This window comes from Muntiacus reevesi, chromosome 2, assembly GCF_963930625.1.
Source record: "Muntiacus reevesi chromosome 2, mMunRee1.1, whole genome shotgun sequence".
Taxonomy (NCBI): domain Eukaryota; kingdom Metazoa; phylum Chordata; class Mammalia; order Artiodactyla; family Cervidae; genus Muntiacus; species Muntiacus reevesi.
Window position 1 is genome coordinate 266,428,662 of NC_089250.1, and position 17,451 is coordinate 266,446,112.

At 56.2% G+C, this 17,451-nt stretch overlaps 1 protein-coding gene across 3 annotated transcripts; it reads right to left on the bottom strand.

The window, feature by feature from the left end:
* Positions 1-161: 161 nt before the first annotated feature.
* Positions 162-11,373, bottom strand: MEIS3 (Meis homeobox 3). 3 transcript variants are annotated; one of them, XR_010661373.1, is made up of 13 exons: positions 11,010-11,373; positions 9,208-9,383; positions 8,837-8,996; positions 8,683-8,733; positions 7,437-7,487; positions 7,105-7,254; positions 4,140-4,251; positions 3,805-3,953; positions 2,808-2,884; positions 2,529-2,587; positions 2,348-2,448; positions 1,713-1,782; positions 162-608 (listed from the first exon to the last, which is right to left on the bottom strand). XR_010661373.1 is itself a non-coding variant. In XM_065920670.1 (13 exons), the coding sequence occupies exons 1-12, from the start codon at positions 11,019-11,021 to the stop codon at positions 1,733-1,735; spliced, it is 1,080 nt and encodes a 359-aa protein (XP_065776742.1). In that variant the 5' UTR covers positions 11,022-11,369; the 3' UTR covers positions 162-608; positions 1,713-1,732. The 3 variants fall into 3 exon arrangements, 2 of the variants coding, with proteins under 2 accessions (XP_065776742.1, XP_065776741.1); XM_065920670.1 differs by having other exon boundaries at positions 2,348-2,431; positions 7,105-7,203; positions 11,010-11,369; XM_065920669.1 differs by having other exon boundaries at positions 2,348-2,431; positions 11,010-11,368.
* Positions 11,374-17,451: the final 6,078 nt, after the last annotated feature.

Genomic DNA, 17,451 nt, shown 5'->3' on the forward strand with positions numbered 1-17,451 from the left:
GTGTGGTCCATTGCACGGTGATAGCTAACTGATACATACGGAGGGCCCGGGGAGAGAACAGGGTACAGACTATCAATTATTGTTATAATTAGTAACTCATGAGCTTCAAACTATGAGAATTTGAATCCTGGAAGAGACCGATGAACTCAGATTGGTGGCTTTTTAAGACTTTATCATTAAAAAAAAAAAACAAAAAGACAACAGAAGAGGGAGGTAGGGGGAGAGGGGAAAGAGGGTGGTGGGCTGGGAGGATGGAGGGAACCTCCCCAAATGTCAGATCCAAGTGACCTTCCTTCCCTGATGGCCCCGGCCCACCCCCAATCCCTTCTCTGTCCTGGAGGTCGGGGGTCCCCAGCCACCATCTTCTGTAGACCCAGGCCTGTGATCTCAGCTTGGGTTTGGGGCAGAGGTGAGGGCACAAGTGGGGTGCAGGGCCGGGAGGCCTTGTCTTTGTCCTTGAGAGACCCTCGAGTGGGCGCTCAGGCCCCTCATGTCACAGCAGGGTCCCAGGGAGGTAGGCGTTGAGTTGGGGGGGCCGTAGGAGGTGGGCCAGGTGGTAACCGGAAGCAAGTAAGAGCCTGAAGCGGTCACAGTCCAGAGGGTGGGGTCTGTGAAGAGGAGAGGAGAAGCCGAGTCAGGAGGCAGGGAGGGGTCTGGACCTATATCAGGCCTTCTGTGCCGTCCCCATCACCCCTAGAGAGAGAGGGACACAGAGAGACAGAGGCAGAGAATCGGGACAGACATGGAAGAGGGAGAAAGACAGAGAGGAAAAAATAAAAAGATGAGGAGAAAGTCAAGATAAAGAAAGCGATAAAGACAGGCGAGAGGGATGGGCAGAGCAGGACAGAAGAGAGACATGGAGATAATCAGAGATGGAGATGTGGAAAGAGAGAGAGTGAGAGAAACAGAAATGAAGAGAAAGACAAAGGCAAAGGCAAGGGATGGGGAGAGAGAGAAACGAGTGGAGAGAGGTCGCAGGAGAAAAGGCAGCTTCCTGGGGCAGCGGGAGGAGATGCTCCCTCCATCACTGCTGTCCCAGAGGTCCCCTAGGACCAGGGCCCGCCTGTCCATGGTTGGTCAGGGCAGACCTGAGATGCCCATGGACCCACCAGGCCCTGAACAAACCTGTCCATCTCTCTTCCCAGGCTCAAGCTTCCAGAGTCCTCCATGTGTCAGCCCTCGTGGGTCTCCATTCTCATCTCCCAGCCTTTCTATGGGCTCTGAGTTCATTACTCACCCATTTGACTTACCAATCTCAGGCCAGCCCAGTCCTTTTTTATGTGGGGTTTGGGGGGAAAGAGGGGTGTGGCCCAAACGACTGTCTCATAGCCTTTGCATATACTGTTCCTTCCTTTCCTGTCTCACTCCTCTTATTCTCCTGGTATCAGCTCCAAAGTCCCCTCCTCCAGGAAGTCCTCCCTGAACCTCCCAGTCCGGGTCAAATGCCCCCTCTGGGCTCTTCCAGTTCCTAGGTTCCCTCCTTCCAGCCCTGCTTACTGTAGGTCATTACCGTCTAGGGACAGGCCTGTCTCGGCTGTGAGTTGCACAGGGGCAGGGCTGGGGTGGTATAGTCACTGCTGTGTCCCTGCACCACCCAGCACAGAGCTGGGCACTCTGCTCTGGGTGGGCTCACTATGGGAGTCTGAAGGTCTTACAAAGGGTTGGGAGTAGCATAACCCCTAATCCAATGTCCCTAGACCTAGAACACTCACATTTCTCCTGACTTCAGCCTCTACAGATAATGCCACTCTCCTTCTAAGTTCAAACTCATCCCCATTGATCCTGGAAGACAAAAGTGGGGTATTAGTGTGTGTTCACCAGACACTTCCATATGCCCCCCTCCCCCTTCTTTCCTGAAGGGAATCCTCTATCAGGACAAACTGAATCATCATTTAAGAGGGTGGTAGTGGTGGTGGTTTAGTCGCTAAGTCGTATCTGACTTTTGTGACCCCATGGACTGTAGCCTGCCAGGCTTCTCTGTCTGTGGGATTTTCCAGGCAAGAGTACTGGAGTGGGTTGACATTTCCTTCTCCAGAGGATCTTCCCGACATAGGGATCTCCTGCTGTGGTAGGTGCGTTCTTTACTGCTGAGCCACCAGGGAAGCCTGTTTAAGAGGGTGCTGGTCCTTTAAGCAAAAATGGAACTTTCCACTGGATGGGTGAAGTCTGGAAGAAGCAAACTCCGGGAGGAAAACACCAGGAGCAGGAAACCTGTGTTTGCATCTCCAACTTCCCTCTCATGCAAATGAAGCATTTCAACACCTGAATCCCAGGAGGGGCATCATCTTGTTTAGGGGCAGGGCCTGGTGCCCTGGGGTGTGGCTTAGTTAAGGGGGTGGGGCCTTACCTGGCGGCCTGACGGTCACGTGTGACTGAGTTTCCGTGTAGCCTGGCATGGGCTGGCCCTCTGGGCTGAAGGCTGCACCCTGCCCTGTTGAGGGATGCAGGCTGAGCCCCAGGATGCCTGGTCCAGGCTTTGGCACTCCCCTAGAAACATGAGGCCCTCTGTCCCCACCTTCTCCCTGTACCTGTGCGGTTGGATTGATCGATCATTGGTTGCACGATGCGACGCCGGGCGTTAATGAACCTGGGAGGAGGTCATGGAAACAGAGGAGGGTGCAAAGAATGAGTAGAAGAGAGGCCGAAACGAACGCAGAGACAGAGAGCCAGTGGGCTGGAGAGGACAGATACTGGGTCCGCCCTTAGAAGCGAGGCTCCGAGGGGCTGCTCCTTCAGCACCGCGGACAGCGCCCGGCCACCCACCCTGGGCCGGCCCACGGACCGCCCAAGCCTCCTGTGTCACTCACCAGTTGTTCACTTGCAGGATGGTGAGCCCCGTGTCCTGCGCCAGCTGCTTCTTCTGCTCCTCTGAGGGGTAGGGGTGCTGTAGCCACCAGCGAGAGTTACCCTGCTTGCCTGGCTGCCCTTTGATCCTCAAGGTCTGGCCTGCCCAGGTTCCCCAGGGGGATTGGCAAGCCCAGGCTGGGGCAGGACTGGGAGAGCCATCATGTCTAAGCTTCTATGCTCCCCGGAGCCCAACGGAGGGAGGCAGAGCCAAGCTTTGGGCAATTACCCTTGCATCCCCGCCCCACCTCTTCCAGCAATTAGAGGCTAATTGGCCAACTCTCATTAGGGAGGTGGAGTTGGGGTGGGGGTGGGACTCCACCACCCTGGGGAAAGGAGGCAAAGTCCAGCACCAGCCCTTGATGAGTCCATTAGGTCCTTGTGTATGTCTCTCCCCGTCCCAGTCTCTATCTTTCCCTGTGTCTGTCTGTCTGTCTGGCTGGTTCTCCCTCTCTGTGACTCAATCTCCCCTTGTGTCTCTCTTGCTCTGATTCAGTGCTCCCTAAATCTCCCTGTCCCAATCTTCATTTCAGCCTCTCCTTGTCTATCTCCCTTTCTCTATATTACCATCCCTCTCCGTGAGGCAGAGGGGTGCAGTGATTACGGCCAAACTGCCAGCATTTGAACCCACTTCAGGCTGTGAGACCTCAGTCTCCTCATCTGCAAAATGGAGCTAATAACATCCCTGCCCTCAGAGGGATATGTTTAGCTAGATGGTGGATGATTGACAGGTGGGTGAATGGGTGGGTGGGTTGGAGGGGAGGACTGAACGAGTCAGGAGTCCTTAGTGGCACCTGGCATACAGGTGGCATCCACAGATGTTGGCTCTTGTCAATTCCCATCTGCTTGAGAGTCTCCCTCAATGTCCCCCTGCCTCAGCCTCCCATCTCCAGGTCTCAGTCCCATCCTGCTCCATCTCTCTCTCTGCCCACCCCGTGCCCAGGGCCCCAGGGCTCTCACCGAGAGGTGCTGGAACAACCAGGCTCTCATGATGTTGGTGGCCACCTTGGGGAAGATCCCTCTCTTCTTGTTCCGCCGCCGCTCCTGGTCTAGCTCCTCGTCCTCTCCCCCGGAGCTGGGAGAGGCCACGCTGGTGTCCAGTCCATCTCCTGAGTGGGGAGAGGGGTGCTGTGCTTGTGGACAGGGAAGGTGGGGGGCCAGAGGGACCCAGAACCCCCTCTCAGGCACCGCTCCACACCCCAGTGATCCTTGCCCCTCTGGAAGTCCTACCTGCTGTCTAACTTCAGTCCTCAGCCTGACTCCCACCTTTCCCCTCTGCTTCTCCAGTTTCTCACCTTGGTCACTGGAGTTGTCCCCACTCTGGGAGGCCAGGCCCCCGCTGGATGGACCTGGGGTCCCCAAATGTACAGATCCACTGTCTTCATGGTCTCTAATCCATGTTGTATTCTGGAAAATAGGAGTTGGAAGTCAGTATCAAAGCTTGGGGTGTAATATACTACAGTGACTAAGACCACGGATTCTGGAGCTAGGATTCCTGAGTGTGAAGCCTGTCTCTCTCTTTGCTGGCTGTGCGACCTTGGGCAAGTCACTTCACCTCTCTGTGCCTCAACTGGAAAAACGGAAAGCAATAACTGTCCAACCCACCCCCTCCCAGAGTGTGGTAAGGATTCAATGAGTTAATTTACATAAAGGCACATAGCAACCGTTTAATAAAGATGAGCTTGTACAGATCTCCCACACCTTATCTGAAATCCTTGGAAACCAGCACTGTTGCAAAATTCAAAACTTTTCACATCTTCCAGCAGTAAAACCAGTGTACATGCCGTGTATTTCCTAACCCTCACAGCAAGGTATGGGGCATAACCTCGTCATCAAACTCATTAACATTTCTGCAGCGAAATGGATGAATACTTAACTAAGTGGAATAAATAAAGGCTATAAATAGCCTCTCATTAGTTCAGGTCAGATTTTGCTGCCAAATGAGTTTGCACTAAACTTACGGGGGAGAAAAACACACCAGCTTTCAGTTTTCAGAGATTTGGGGGGCTCCAAATTACAGATCACAGAGTCCAGGGCCATATTTTCTTTATCCAAACTCCTACACATTTGGAGTTTTGACGATGCATTGAATTCACCTCTGTCCCAGCTTTGTGTCCCAGGAGGCCTACCGACCGGCATAGATACATCAAGAAGCATGAAGACTTTGTCATTCAATTGTTGGGAGGCAGATTGGGTGAAAATGGGGGTGGAAATAGCCACAGGCTCTTGTTGAGCCCCAGGGTGACCCCCTTCCCCTGTTGAATGTGCTAGACCCTGTCAACTGCTTTGTAATCAGTCCCCCAGCCCTGCAAATAACCCAGAGTGGATGTATCATCTGTGTTCTGCCAGGGCTCAGCCTGAAACACTTGGTAGCTTAGAGAAGTTTCCTCTGGGCTCAGAACATCTGTGCGGAATTTAGAGCTTGTGGGCCTTGGGGTTGGGTTGTGTGCAGACTGTAGGATCATTAGGTCTGAAGGTTTTTGAGCATTGTTGGAACCGTCACCCTCCCCTTCTGGTGCTGGATCCATTCGGATGCTGTGGGTGCATGCGTGTTAAGTCACTTCAGTCGTGTCTGACTCTCTGTGACTCTATGGACTGCAGTCCACCAGGCTTGTCTGTCTATGGGATTCTCCAGGCGAGAATACTGGTGTGGGTTGCCATACCCTCCTCCAGGGGATCTTCCCGACCCAGGAATTGAATCCGCATCTCTTATATCTCTTGCATGGGCAGGCGGGTTCTTTCCCACCAGCACCATCAGTGCACCTGATGCTGTCCTGAGTCTGCCATGTGGCAGGTAAGTGTGAACACGCTTATGTCCCTGCCCATCATGGCAAGGGCGTCCCTGGAGAGGAGGCATCTGTGATGTGGTTGTCACCTGGGCGGAGCTGAGACACGCAGCGGTGTTTGAGCATGGTTGTGTCACTCTCGGAACTTGCCGAGTGGCTGTATCTGACAAGGGCAAGGCTACGTTTAGTTTTCTAAGCTTGTGGCTTTAGTTCTAAGGGTCGGGAGTGTGTGTGGTTATCCTGGTTCCTGCATGAGCTGCCAGGCGACTCCATGATTCTGTGTGTGTGGAGGGAGGTGTCATGGCCATGGGAGCGTGTTGGTGGCTGAGTGAAGATATGGAATATGCCTGTGCCTCCGAGGGAGTTGCAACGGATCAGCACACACACAGGGTGTGCCACCGAGAGGGTGCGTATTATGGGTTGTTGAGTTTCCCTTGTGGCTCAGTTGGTAAAGAATCCACTTGCAATGCAGGAGACATAAGAGACGTGGGCTCGATCCCTGGGTCGAGAAGAGCCCCTGGAGAAGGGAAAGGCTACACACTCCAGTATTCTTGCCTGGAGAATCCCATGGACAGAGGAGCCTGGTGGGCTACGGTCCACAGGGTCACAAAGTGTCGGACACAACTGACGTGACTTAGCACACGCACTCATGGGCAGAGGCTCACCTGTGACTTCTGTCTGCGCATGCTCAAGTCCGTAGAGTTGTGGTGTGGCTGTGCGCCTGTATCTGGGGGTGGGTGTCGTGCTGTATAATTGTTGAGTGTGTCGACAGCGTGACTGCCCTGTGGGCGTGGGCCTCCTTGGGATCTGCATGGCTGTTGCGTGATTGTTACCTGGGTGCTCAAGTCTATGAAACTGTCGTCTGATGGCATCTGAGACTGCGTGGATCTGGAGCCACACGGTGTGTGCCCACGCCAGCTGGAGTCCAACTGTTAGGGGACTGGGGTGACATGTGTGTGCCTGTGTGCAGGCACTGGGGTTGATCTGGGTCTAAGTGTGACTGCAGCTGAGTTTGTGTGGCAGGGTCTGGGGCCATTTGGGTGGCTGTTGTGTGCCTGGGGTCTGTGCACTGCACACACACACACACACACACACACACACACACACACACACACTCTAGAACAGCAGTATCTTGGTCAGGCTGTGAGATCTATGACCCTGTCATGCCGCTGGGCTGTGTGTGTTTAAGAGTGCAGTACATGTTATCTATCACTTGGCTGTGAGTGTACTCGTTTGTGTGGCTGTGTGTGAACCTGTATGGGTGTAGCCCAGCTCACGGGGGGTATCTGCAGCTGTTGGGGGGTATGCGCGTGCTTCCGTACAGCTGTGGCATAGTTGGGGCATGTTCCAGGGTCAGGCTGTGACAGGCTGTGCCTGCCTGAGGCTGTGTCATGGTGTGTATGACCCACCCCCCCAGCTCTCTGGGCATGCCTTTGGTGGCAGGGCGCTGCCTGCCACCCCATGCCGAGCCCACCTGGTCTGGGAGGCTGGGGCAGGAGGCCGGGTAATCGTCGAGGTCCTCCCTGCAGCTGCTGTCCCGATCCTCGATGACCAGGTCGATGGGCATCTTCCCCTTGAGGCAGGTGATGTAGCGGTGACAGAAGTTGTCGCACAGGTCGTGGACCTGAGGGGGCACCGGGGTACTGGGGGGGGCCACCCGGGGGCCAGGGCTGGGGTGCACAGGGGTGGGGGGTGGCCTTCTGCTCCAACTCTGGTAGGGAGAGAGCCTGAAGGAGGGGCAGAGGGGGCAAGAATGGGAGGGATGGGGGGCAAGGCAGGGCATGCAGGGGAGTGAGAAGCACTTACCTTCTCCAGCTCCAATAGGTGGAAGCGGAGCACTTGAATGGCCTGTATCATCTGAAAACAGACAGAGGAGCGGGGAGAGGCAGGGAAGGAGGAAGGGAGACAGAAGGAGGAAGAGGAGGTGAAAAAAAAGGAGCAGAAGGAGGCCAGGAGGAGGAGGAACAGAGACAGAAAAACAGAAAAAGTGCATTGGATGACAGAGAGGACAAAGAGAGCAAGAGGCAGAGAGAAATTAACAACAGAGATGGAGACCCAGGATTAAGGAACGAGGCAGTGTGAGATTGAGATCAGAAATAAAGAAAGAGAAGCAAGAGGTGCAAGAGACAGAAGAGGACTCATCACAAGAGGGGTGAGCTAAGGTTAGCTCTAATAATAACACCCCATCCTTTACCAGCTTGGCCTCTGATCTGGGTCCCACCCTTCACCTGAAAACTACATTTCCCAGAGCCCTTTGCCAAAGGGTTCAGCCAATAGGAAGCCCTATTGGCTGAAGACCAGGAAAGGAAGAGACAAGCTGGGGTATTTATCCCTCTGTCTACCTCTCCTCTCCTCTCTTCTCTTTCTCTCCCTTGTCTCTGCTCTCCTCTCCTCTCTCCTTTGCAGCCAAGTGGTTTCATTTATTTAGGTGTGGACTCTGTTCTGCTGATAGAACTAGCTAACACTTAATGAGTCCCCAGTCTGTGCCAGGCATTGACTCAGTATATACCCAGAATGGGGCTTCCCAGGTGGCGCTAATGGTAAAGAACCCTCCTGCAAAGGCAGGAGATGTAAGAGACGTGGGTTCGCTCTCTGGGTCAGGAAAATCCCCTGGAGGAGGAAATCCTACCCACTCCAGTATTCTTGTCTGGAGAATTCCATGGACAGAGGAACCTGGCGAACTCCAGTCCATAGGGTCTCAAAGAGTCGGACACGACTGAAGAGACTTACACATGCAATAGCCTTACACGATAGAAATTATTACTAGCTACACTTTACAGGTGAGGAAAAAGGGTCCAAGGAGGTAGACCTGCTTGCCCTGGATCTTAGAACTAGTAAGTGTAGTTGGGATTTGAACTTAGGCCATCAAGTCCCTGTTCACAAACTCTAAGCTACACTACACTGCACTGCAAATGGGCAAAAATTATCACTATTTGAGGACGTGGGTCAGGTGGTCTCCTCTCTGCTCCCACAATCAACCCCAGGGCTATGGAGGGTGGAAGAGGAGACCCCCCCTTGGAGAAGGGGGTGTTGTGGAGGGCCCAGGTCTCACCAGATTGTCCAGCTCTGGGTTGGAGGAGAAGAGGGGCCTCTCGGAGCGGACCTGGGAGAAAGAGAGAGGCAGGGGAGGGCACATCCCATCTCCTGCCCACGCCCCCCGCCACTTCACTGGCTCTCCTGGGACACCGCTGATGGTGGGCGCCCACCTGCTTGGCAAAGGCTGCAATGTCTTCATTGAAGGAATCGGAGGAGCAGACGTCACCGCCCGGGAGTGTGCCCAGCCCGGTCCCAGCCCCATCACGGGGAGAACACGTGGCCAATTCACATTTCTCAAAGACCAGGGCCAGCAGTGGGAAGAGCGGGTGGCTAGGGGAAGCAGGAGGAGAGAGGGTTCCTGAGGGGTGGGCGGGGGTGGGGTGGGGCAGGGAAGTATGGTGCAACCGGGAGGTGGACAGGAGACCCAGAGGAGAGAGGTGGAGAGACAGGCGCAGAAGGAGAGAAACATATCCAGAAAGACAAAGAAATGGGGTGGGGCGGGGGGGCGCATCCCGAGAGCCCTCAGCCTTGTCCCACTCACCCATAGATCTCATCTTTCTCCCTCCTCAGGCCGTCACTGTCCAAGCCTGGGGGCTGGGGAGGCCGGTGGGGGCCATAGGGCCCGGGGGCTCTTGGTGCCGAGGACACCGCCTCTGAGAAGCCAGCCAGGGCTGCGGTGCTGTCCACGATGCCGGGGTAGTGGGGCAGCTCATCGTACTGGGGGGGAGGTGAGAGGGGAAGCCCCAGGGAGGTGTTGACACAACAAGAAACCTCCTTACCCTCTCATCCAGGAGATGCCCCCGCCCTGTCCAGCCACCTGCACTCCTGTCTGCATAGAGCTGTCTGGGTGGGACTGAAGGCCCCCTTCTCAAGCTTTCGCTTGGACCCACGGGCTGTGAAAAATGTCCCATCAGAGATTCCCGATATATGGGCAGGAGGGTCCAAGGGAGAGAGACTGACCCAAGTCTCAGATCTGAGGGTCGGGGGGTCAGATTGGCTGGTTGCTAACTGTCAGCTTCTCCCAGAGTGAGGAGGGGAGAGGTATTCAGAGAGAAGGGGAGAGAAGAGAGAGACTGGGAGGGAAATGAAAGAGAGAGCGAAAGCTTAGAGGGAGGGAGAGAGACAGAGAGAGAAATGTTGGGAGAGGCAAAAAAAAAAAAAAAAAAAAGGCAAAGAGAAAAGAGATAAGGAGAGATGCAGGGACAGAGGAAAGAGTAGGGAGGGAGAGAGACACAGAGAGAAGATGCAGGAGAAACAGGGAAAGGGAGGTGGGCACTGAGAGGCAGAGGAGGGGAGAGAGAGGAGCAGGAGGGAGAGATTGATTTTTGCTCACGGACACTGCCTATGAAAGCAGTGCATTGTTTGTACACAAATGTACGCACACAGTCTCCCCGACTTCAGTTTCATTTCACAGACCAATATGCACGTCTGAGTGCATCTTAACAACTTGTCACACTCCACTCCCCATGTGAACCCACCACACACACACACACACAGCCAAAAGCCAGGCTCAGGAATGAATGAATGAATGAATGAATGAAGGCATCAGACATTTAGCACCATGCCTGGCACACATTCAATACACACTTGTTGAAACCGAGTATAACCTGGCACAACCACACAAACCCACTTGTGCCGACCACCCCAAAGAGAAGCCAAGCTTGAGGTTTCTCTCGCCTATCATCACAGGAGCAAACGCACCCAGGAAGCCAGGGAAACCTGAAGGTCCCTCCCTTTCCTTTGAGGGAGAAACAGGTTCAGAGAGGCAGAGGGCCTGGAGAGGGGGGAGTTCCAGCGTTCCTGCCATCGCGGAGGGCCCTGAGTGTGTGTCTCGGCCCTTTTCTCCTAACTTCTCCTGAGTCCTGAAGTTGAATCCAACTGCCCGTCACTGCTCATCGCCGCACATCTTAGCACATCCCGGAATCCTGCGGTGTTCCTGCTCCCCCCACCCCCCACCTCCACCTCCAAAGGTGCGTGCTCACCTCTTGGCTGACCTCTCATTCCCCAGGACCGGGAGAGAGAGAATCCCTTGGCCCTGCCTGGCCAGACCCACCTCCCCAGCCCTGTCCCCACCCCTAACCCTCTGGGAGGACTTGGAACAAAAGTAGACCTGGGAGAAGGATGGGGGAGGGCAGAAAGAGAAAGGGCCCGGGATGGAGGGGGAGAACAGGGGCAGAGAAGGGGAGACTGAGGGGCAGGGAGAGGCGAGGAGTGAGAGTCGGCGGAGGGAGCGCGACGGGCTGCAGGGGGCCACAGCTCCCCAGGGAGGCGACGGAAGGATGGGAAGGGGGTTGGGGGTGCGACGACCGACCGGGGCGCGAGATCGCCCGCCCTCACACCTACCCTCCGGGCCATGGGCTGATGCCGGCGGCAGCTCCCGGGTCCCTCCAGGGCCTGGCCGGCGGGGAGGGCGCAGCCGGGGGCAGTGGCCCCAGATGGCCCGCGGTGCCGACGCCAGGGGGTGGGGCAGGAGGCTGGGTGCCCGGCCCCCCCACCCCCACCGCTGTCAGCGGCAGGCGCCCGGCAGTGCGGAGGCTCCGAGCATGGACCCCCAGCCTCCTGCCCCCGCGGGGGTCACGGCGAGGAAAGGGGCGAGCAGGCGAGGAAGCGCCGCCCGAGGCCCCCTCCCCGGGGCCCCCAGCCCCTCCCCCGGGTCCTGGGAGGAGGGAACCAGCCCGAGACCCGGGGGCCGCGAGGCGGGGGACAGAGGGGCGCGGGGGGGCCGGGCCCGGGGCGGCGGGGGGCGGCGGGGGGCGCGCGGCGGCTCCCAGCGCGGTGCGGGGTCCCGGCGTTGGCGGGCCGGAGAGATGCTGGCGGCTCCGTCTCGCTCTCTCCCCCTCTCCCGGTCTCTCCCTCTCTCTGTGGTCACATCCGGAAGTTCCACAGCGGAGATGCTTAACCCGCTGTCCGCCGGCGGCTCGGCCGCGGGCCGGGCGGCGCGGGGCGGGGCGGGGCGGGGGCGTCCGGGGCCCTCTCCCCTCCCCTCGCCTCCCCCTCCGCGCTCCCCGGGGCTGCGGCCGCTTTCAGGGGCGGCTTTTTGTATGGGAGGCTCTGCGCGCCTGGTCCGCCCGGGTCCCCACCCCTCCGGCCTCCCTCTCTCCGCGTCGCCCCCTCTCCCCCCACCGCGCTCGGGTCTTCTCCGCCTTCTCCCCCTCCCGGCCGCCCCGGGTCCTGTCGGTCTCTCTCTCTCTCCCCCTTTCCACCCTTCCTCGGCTCGCTCTCTCCATCTCCCTGCTTCACTCTTTTCCTCTAGATCTTCAAGTCTCTCTGTCTCCCCCCCTTTTTATTTCCCCTCTTTTTTCCTCTTTGTGTCTCTGTCTCTCGCTGTCTCTCCCTTTCTCTCTCCCATCTCTGCCCCCCCACATCTGTGCCTCTCTCCTGACCCCCAGACTCCCAGAGGCCCTCTGATCAGCCCCTCTTGCGCCTCACCGTAGCTTGCTCTTTCTCCCTGTCTGTCTGTCTCTGACTGTGAGACCGATCAGAGGAGAACCGGAGGCTGGAAGTCACCAAACCCCTTTTTCTACTTTCTCTTCTTGCTCCAGACCACCCCTCCCCACTCTCCAACTTCCCACCTCTGGGAGACAGGGACATCCCTGAAGTCATCTGTGTGTGTGTGTGTCCTTGGCTGTGTCTGTCTGTGTGCCCGATTGTTGGTTCATGCCTGTTGTGGGTGTGTTGTTTCTGTGTATGAATATGGTGAGTTTGGGTTGTTTAAGTGTATGTGCCTAGAAACCTCACTCTGTCCCTCTGCCCACTTTTGACCTCTGCCTTTTGCAAGTTTCTTAGCCTGTATTCTCCTCAGCGGTTCTCAGAAGTTTGTGATGGAATCTCCGAAACTGAAGGTTAAGATGTGGTTGGTTGCACATCCACTGGAGATCAAAGGATTCCCAGAGGAGCTTGGGACCCAGGCAGCCTTTGAAACTGATATTCTAGTGAAATAAAGAAGGTGTCTGCAACAGAAGTTTATTGAGCATCCACTGTGTGCTGGGTGATGTTCTGGAGATGTCACAGGGAGCAAAAGACAACCTTTCCCGGCCTCCAGGTGCTCACATGCTACTGGGGATGGTGTGGGGGAGAAAGAAGAGTCAGGTAAATAAGTGTGTAAGTATAAAATCACACTTGGAGGTGATAAGTGCTCTGAGATGAAGCAGAATAAAGACAGGGAGATGACAAAAGTGGGATAGGCAAGTTCTCAGGGGGGGTGTCATCTGAGCGGAAACCTGAAGAACGGGATGGAGGAAGCTATGCAGGTTGTTTGCCTATCGTGCCAGGCAGAGGAATGGCAGGTGCAAAGGGCCTGGGGCAGGAATGTTTTCGAGGCCAGCAGGAGGGGGCATGGAGTTGGGGGGAGGGAGAGCGAGACCCCTGGGATTCATTCTCTCTTTGACTTTTTCTACAGTAGGGTCTTTGGAAAACAAACAAACAAAAAGATGGCATGTGTTTTGCTTGTTAATTTTTAAAATTTATTTATTTTTGCCTGTGCTGGGTCTTCATCGCCGTGTGCAGGCTTCTCTTGTTGTGGAATGTGGGCCCAGTAGTTACAGCGCACTGGCTCAGTAGTTGGGGCTCATGGGCTTGGGTGCCCCACAACATGTGGAATCTTCTGGACCAGGGATTGAACTGCACTGGTAGGCAGATTCTTTACGACTAGACCACCGGGGAAGTCCTCACATGTGTTTTTTCTTAATTTTTTAAAATTCATTTTATTTTTGACTGTACTGAGTCTTCATTACTGCATGCAGTCTTTCTCTAGTTGCAGCGAGCAGGGCTGACTTTCCAATTGTGGTGCCTGGGCTTCTGACCGCAGTGGCTTCTCTAGTTGCAGAATACAGGTTCTAGAGCACAGGTGGTGCGTGGACTTAGTTGCTCCTTGGCATGTGGGATCTTCCCAGACCAGGGATCGAACTGACATCCCCTGATTGCAAGACGGATTCTTAACCCCTGAACCACTAGGGAAGCCCTTCAGTAGGATCTTTATCCCCTGGTGACCTCAGATTCTCAAGTGGATGTGTAAGTGTGTATCAGGAGGCCTGTGAACTCCCTCAAGTCTTCCTGGCCGAGTATGGACCTGGTGCCTACGTGATTTTACAGGAAGAAGGCCCAAAGTTTTCACCCTATGATCAAAAAGGATGCTTGACCCCCAACAGCTAGAAACCATCACCCCAGAGGAAGAACTCTAAAAAGAAATGAGGCAGAGATCCAGAGAGAAGGGGACAGAAGTTGGAGGAGATGAAGACCCAGGGAAAGGAGGGACAGAGGTGGGCAGACCGAGTCTCAGAGAGAGAGGATGGGGCTGAGAGGGCTGGCTGGAGACCATACCCCCACCCCTGCTGGGCTCTCTAAGGATATTTTTATGACCCTCATAAACAGCTCCATCTCTGCCACACCCTGCTTCTCCCTCCTCCTCCTGTCTTGTGGAAATTAAACAAAACCACCCAGGCCCCAGGGAAGGGGGCGAGACCGCTGGAGTTACAGCAAGAAGGACTGAGGTTAGGACAGCAGCGGCACTTCCCAGAGGGGGAGGGCGTGTTGGAGGGCTGTGGGGGAGGGCCAGGGTGATGGCGCGGTCCCCCCAACCTCAGGAAGGTCCCTTCTCATCCTATGAGAATGAGGGCTCAGCTTCACATCCACACGACCCACCCCCTTGCCTCTGTCTCATCCAGGAGGACTGTCCCTGTCTTCCTCTGTGTCCTTGTCCTGTGACTCCCCCCATCCTCGGCACACCATCAACCTGCCTCCCTGGCCATCTCTGGGTCTCCTCCAAGGATCTGGGGTCCAGACCCACCTCAGATCAGCTCTTCCCTTTCTAAGCCTCAATTTCCCCGTCAGCTGAATGAGACAGGGGCCTGAGGGGGCGGGGAGTGAGTGATGGCGAAATGGTTAAACTGGAAGTCCCGGGAAGCTGGGACTCCGAGCAGCCTTGACTGAGTCCGGGGTCCTCATCCCAATGGATGCTTGCTCCCCCTGAAACTCTCCCAGGCACTGTTCCTCAGGTGACACTGGCCCTTTAAGGAAGGCAGAGGGGTAGAGAAGAGCCTTTAATCACTGCCACACGCACCCCGCCCCCTAGATAGGGGTTTTGGAGCAGAAAATTAATTTAAATCACTTTTTAATTAAAGATGCAAAGCTCTTCTGGGTGCGCCCCCCTCTCCCCTCCCCCTACTGCCCTCAGTTAAGGCTTAGGGTGGGGGAGTCAGGGATCTAGGCCCTTCAGCTTCGCTTTGGGTCTGGAGGGGCGTGCTGAGGTCCCCAGGCCCAAGCTGATCCTGAAGACAAGAAGGGACTCCCGATCTGCCTGTGATGGGGGTCGGGGGTGGGGGGAGTGGATGGAAGGAAGGAAGCAGTTGTATCTTAACTGGGTGGGGGTCTGGGTGAGGCCAACTTCGGGGGCTGGGGGGCTCGGGGAGAGGTGAAAACCGAGCAGCGGAAAGAGAGGAAAAAGGAAAGGGGGTCAGACCGAGTCGCTCAAACCGAGCAGCGGAAAGAGAGGAAAAAGGAAAGGGGGTCAGACCGAGTCCCAGAGCGACGCGGAGAGAGGAGAGAGGAGGAGGAGGGAGTGAGGAGAGAGAGGCAGGGAGAGACACGCTCAGAGACAGAGACGGAGACCAGAGTTATTCCTCCCAAAGCTCCGAGCTCGGCCCCCAAACACGGACGGGGGGGTTGGACTCTTGAGCATAAATCTTTTTAATTAAAGAGAAGAGCAGGGGAAAATAGGAACGTCTGAGAGAGAAACTGATGTTAAAAGCCAGAGGCTAGAGGGGGGACGAGGGGGGAGGCTGGCTTTCTCACTCCTCCTGCACCAGTGTGTCTCACCCAGACACACACACACATACACACACACACACACACACACACACACACATACACACACACACACCAGCCCAACTCTCTGGGACCTCAAGCCTCCTCTGCAGAGCCGTCTCCCTTCAGTGGTTCTTGGCTGGACCCTTAGACCCTTTGTCCCAGGCAGGGGAGGGTGCCAGTGGGCCCAGGCCTGGCCCCTGGCTGGCGCTGGCGGGTGCCCTGTGTTTGCTGGCTGTCTGCATCCATGAGGTGCTGTGCGGTCCTGGTGTGCGGGTATCTGGAAGCCTCTTATCTGCGCTCGCGCCTTTCTCTCTGGATGTGTGTTTGGGTGTCCCTTCATGGCTCAAATGGTAAAGAATCTACCTGCAATGCGGGAGACCTGGGTTCAGTCCCTGGGTCGGGAAAATCCCCTGGAGGAGGGCATGGCAACCCACTCCAGTATGCTTGTCTGGAGAATCCCCATGGACACAGAGAGGAGTCTGGCGGGCGACAGTCCATGGTGTCACAAAGAGTCGGACATGACTAAGCGACGAACACACACTCTGGATATGTGTGTCTGGACGTGTTTCTTCATGTGTGTGTGTGTGCATCTCAGCAGAGGCACAGACTCCTACGTGAACACCAACCCTAGGAAGGGTTTCCCCCCTTAGCCCCATCACGCTCTCTTGCAGATGGGAAACCCCAGGCTTCAGCCCACCCCTGTTGATCTGGGGGACCTCCCAGGTCTCCCCAACTCTGGTTCCTCCAGCGTGGCATCCAAGCTGTCAGTGGCTGGTGGGGAGGAACCCTGCTGGGAGAAGCTCAGCACTCCCGCATCTTCTCTCTTGAGCCTGCCAGCTCCCTGCCTCAGTTTCCCCTCTTTGTCCTCAGTTGTGTCCCCCTTGCCCCTCTCCCCGACTCCTGGTCTCTCTTGGAGGGTCTGTATCTCATAGGTAGGGGAAGAGAGGGTCCTCAATCAGGGGCCCCCTGTGGCTGTGTTTCTGTCTTGGGTGTCTGTCTGTCTTTCCAGCCGCCTGCCTCATGTGTCTCTCACTCTTCTTTCTATTTCTGTCTCTCTCTTTCTCTGGACGATCTCTCCGTGTCTCCATCTCCATCGCTCTCTCCTGCTCCCAATCTCTCCTTTGCTCTTTCTCTCCCACCCCCACCCCGACTCCATCATCTCTGGGGACCCGTGTCTCTGGCCTTTGTCTCTGCACCTCTCTGCACCCCCACCCCTGTCCCCGAGTTTCTGCCTTCCTGCACCTCGCTGCCCAGGCCTCTCCTAGACTCCTCGCCAGGTCCTCCCCCTGTGCCTGGCCCGGCTCCAGGAGAAGGAAACATTTATCTTGGTGGGCGCCCCCCCTACCCAGCCCACGCCCGCCTCTCCTGCCCGCCGCCAGGCCATCCATCACCAGAGCTGGTGACTCCAGCGGCTCATTTGTCACCCGCTGCCTGCCGCCCCGCTAAGCAATCATACCATTAGCCATGGCTGGGCAGAGGCCACGGGGCGGACCGGGCCTGACCCGGGTGGCGGAGGGGCCCAGGCCGCGACTCCTCCGCCCCCAACCCCTCCCATCTCTCTGGCCTTTCTCTGCCTTTTTCTCTGAATCTGCCTTCCTGTCTCCTTTCTGAGTCTCCCGTCTTCACTGCTTTTTCCTCATCCCTCACCTCTCCCCTTCCTCTTGCACTGTGTCCTTGGCTGTGTGTCTGTCTGTCCGTCTGTCCGTCTGTCTTTGCATCTTTTTCTCTCTGCATGTCTTTATCTCCATCTCTCTCACACATTCTCACTCTCACTTTCGATCCCTTTCCTTTTCTTTTTCTGTCTCCCCACCCCGACCCCCAGTCCCATCTCTCTCTCTGGGGACCTCTGTCTCTCCATCTCTTTTTTTCTCTCCATGTCTCCACCTCTATGCCCCAGCCCCGGGTCCCTGGGGACTGTTTGTCTCTGCCCGTCTCTGTCCCTGGGTCTCTCTGTAACTCTCTGTCTCTGTTTCTCCCCATC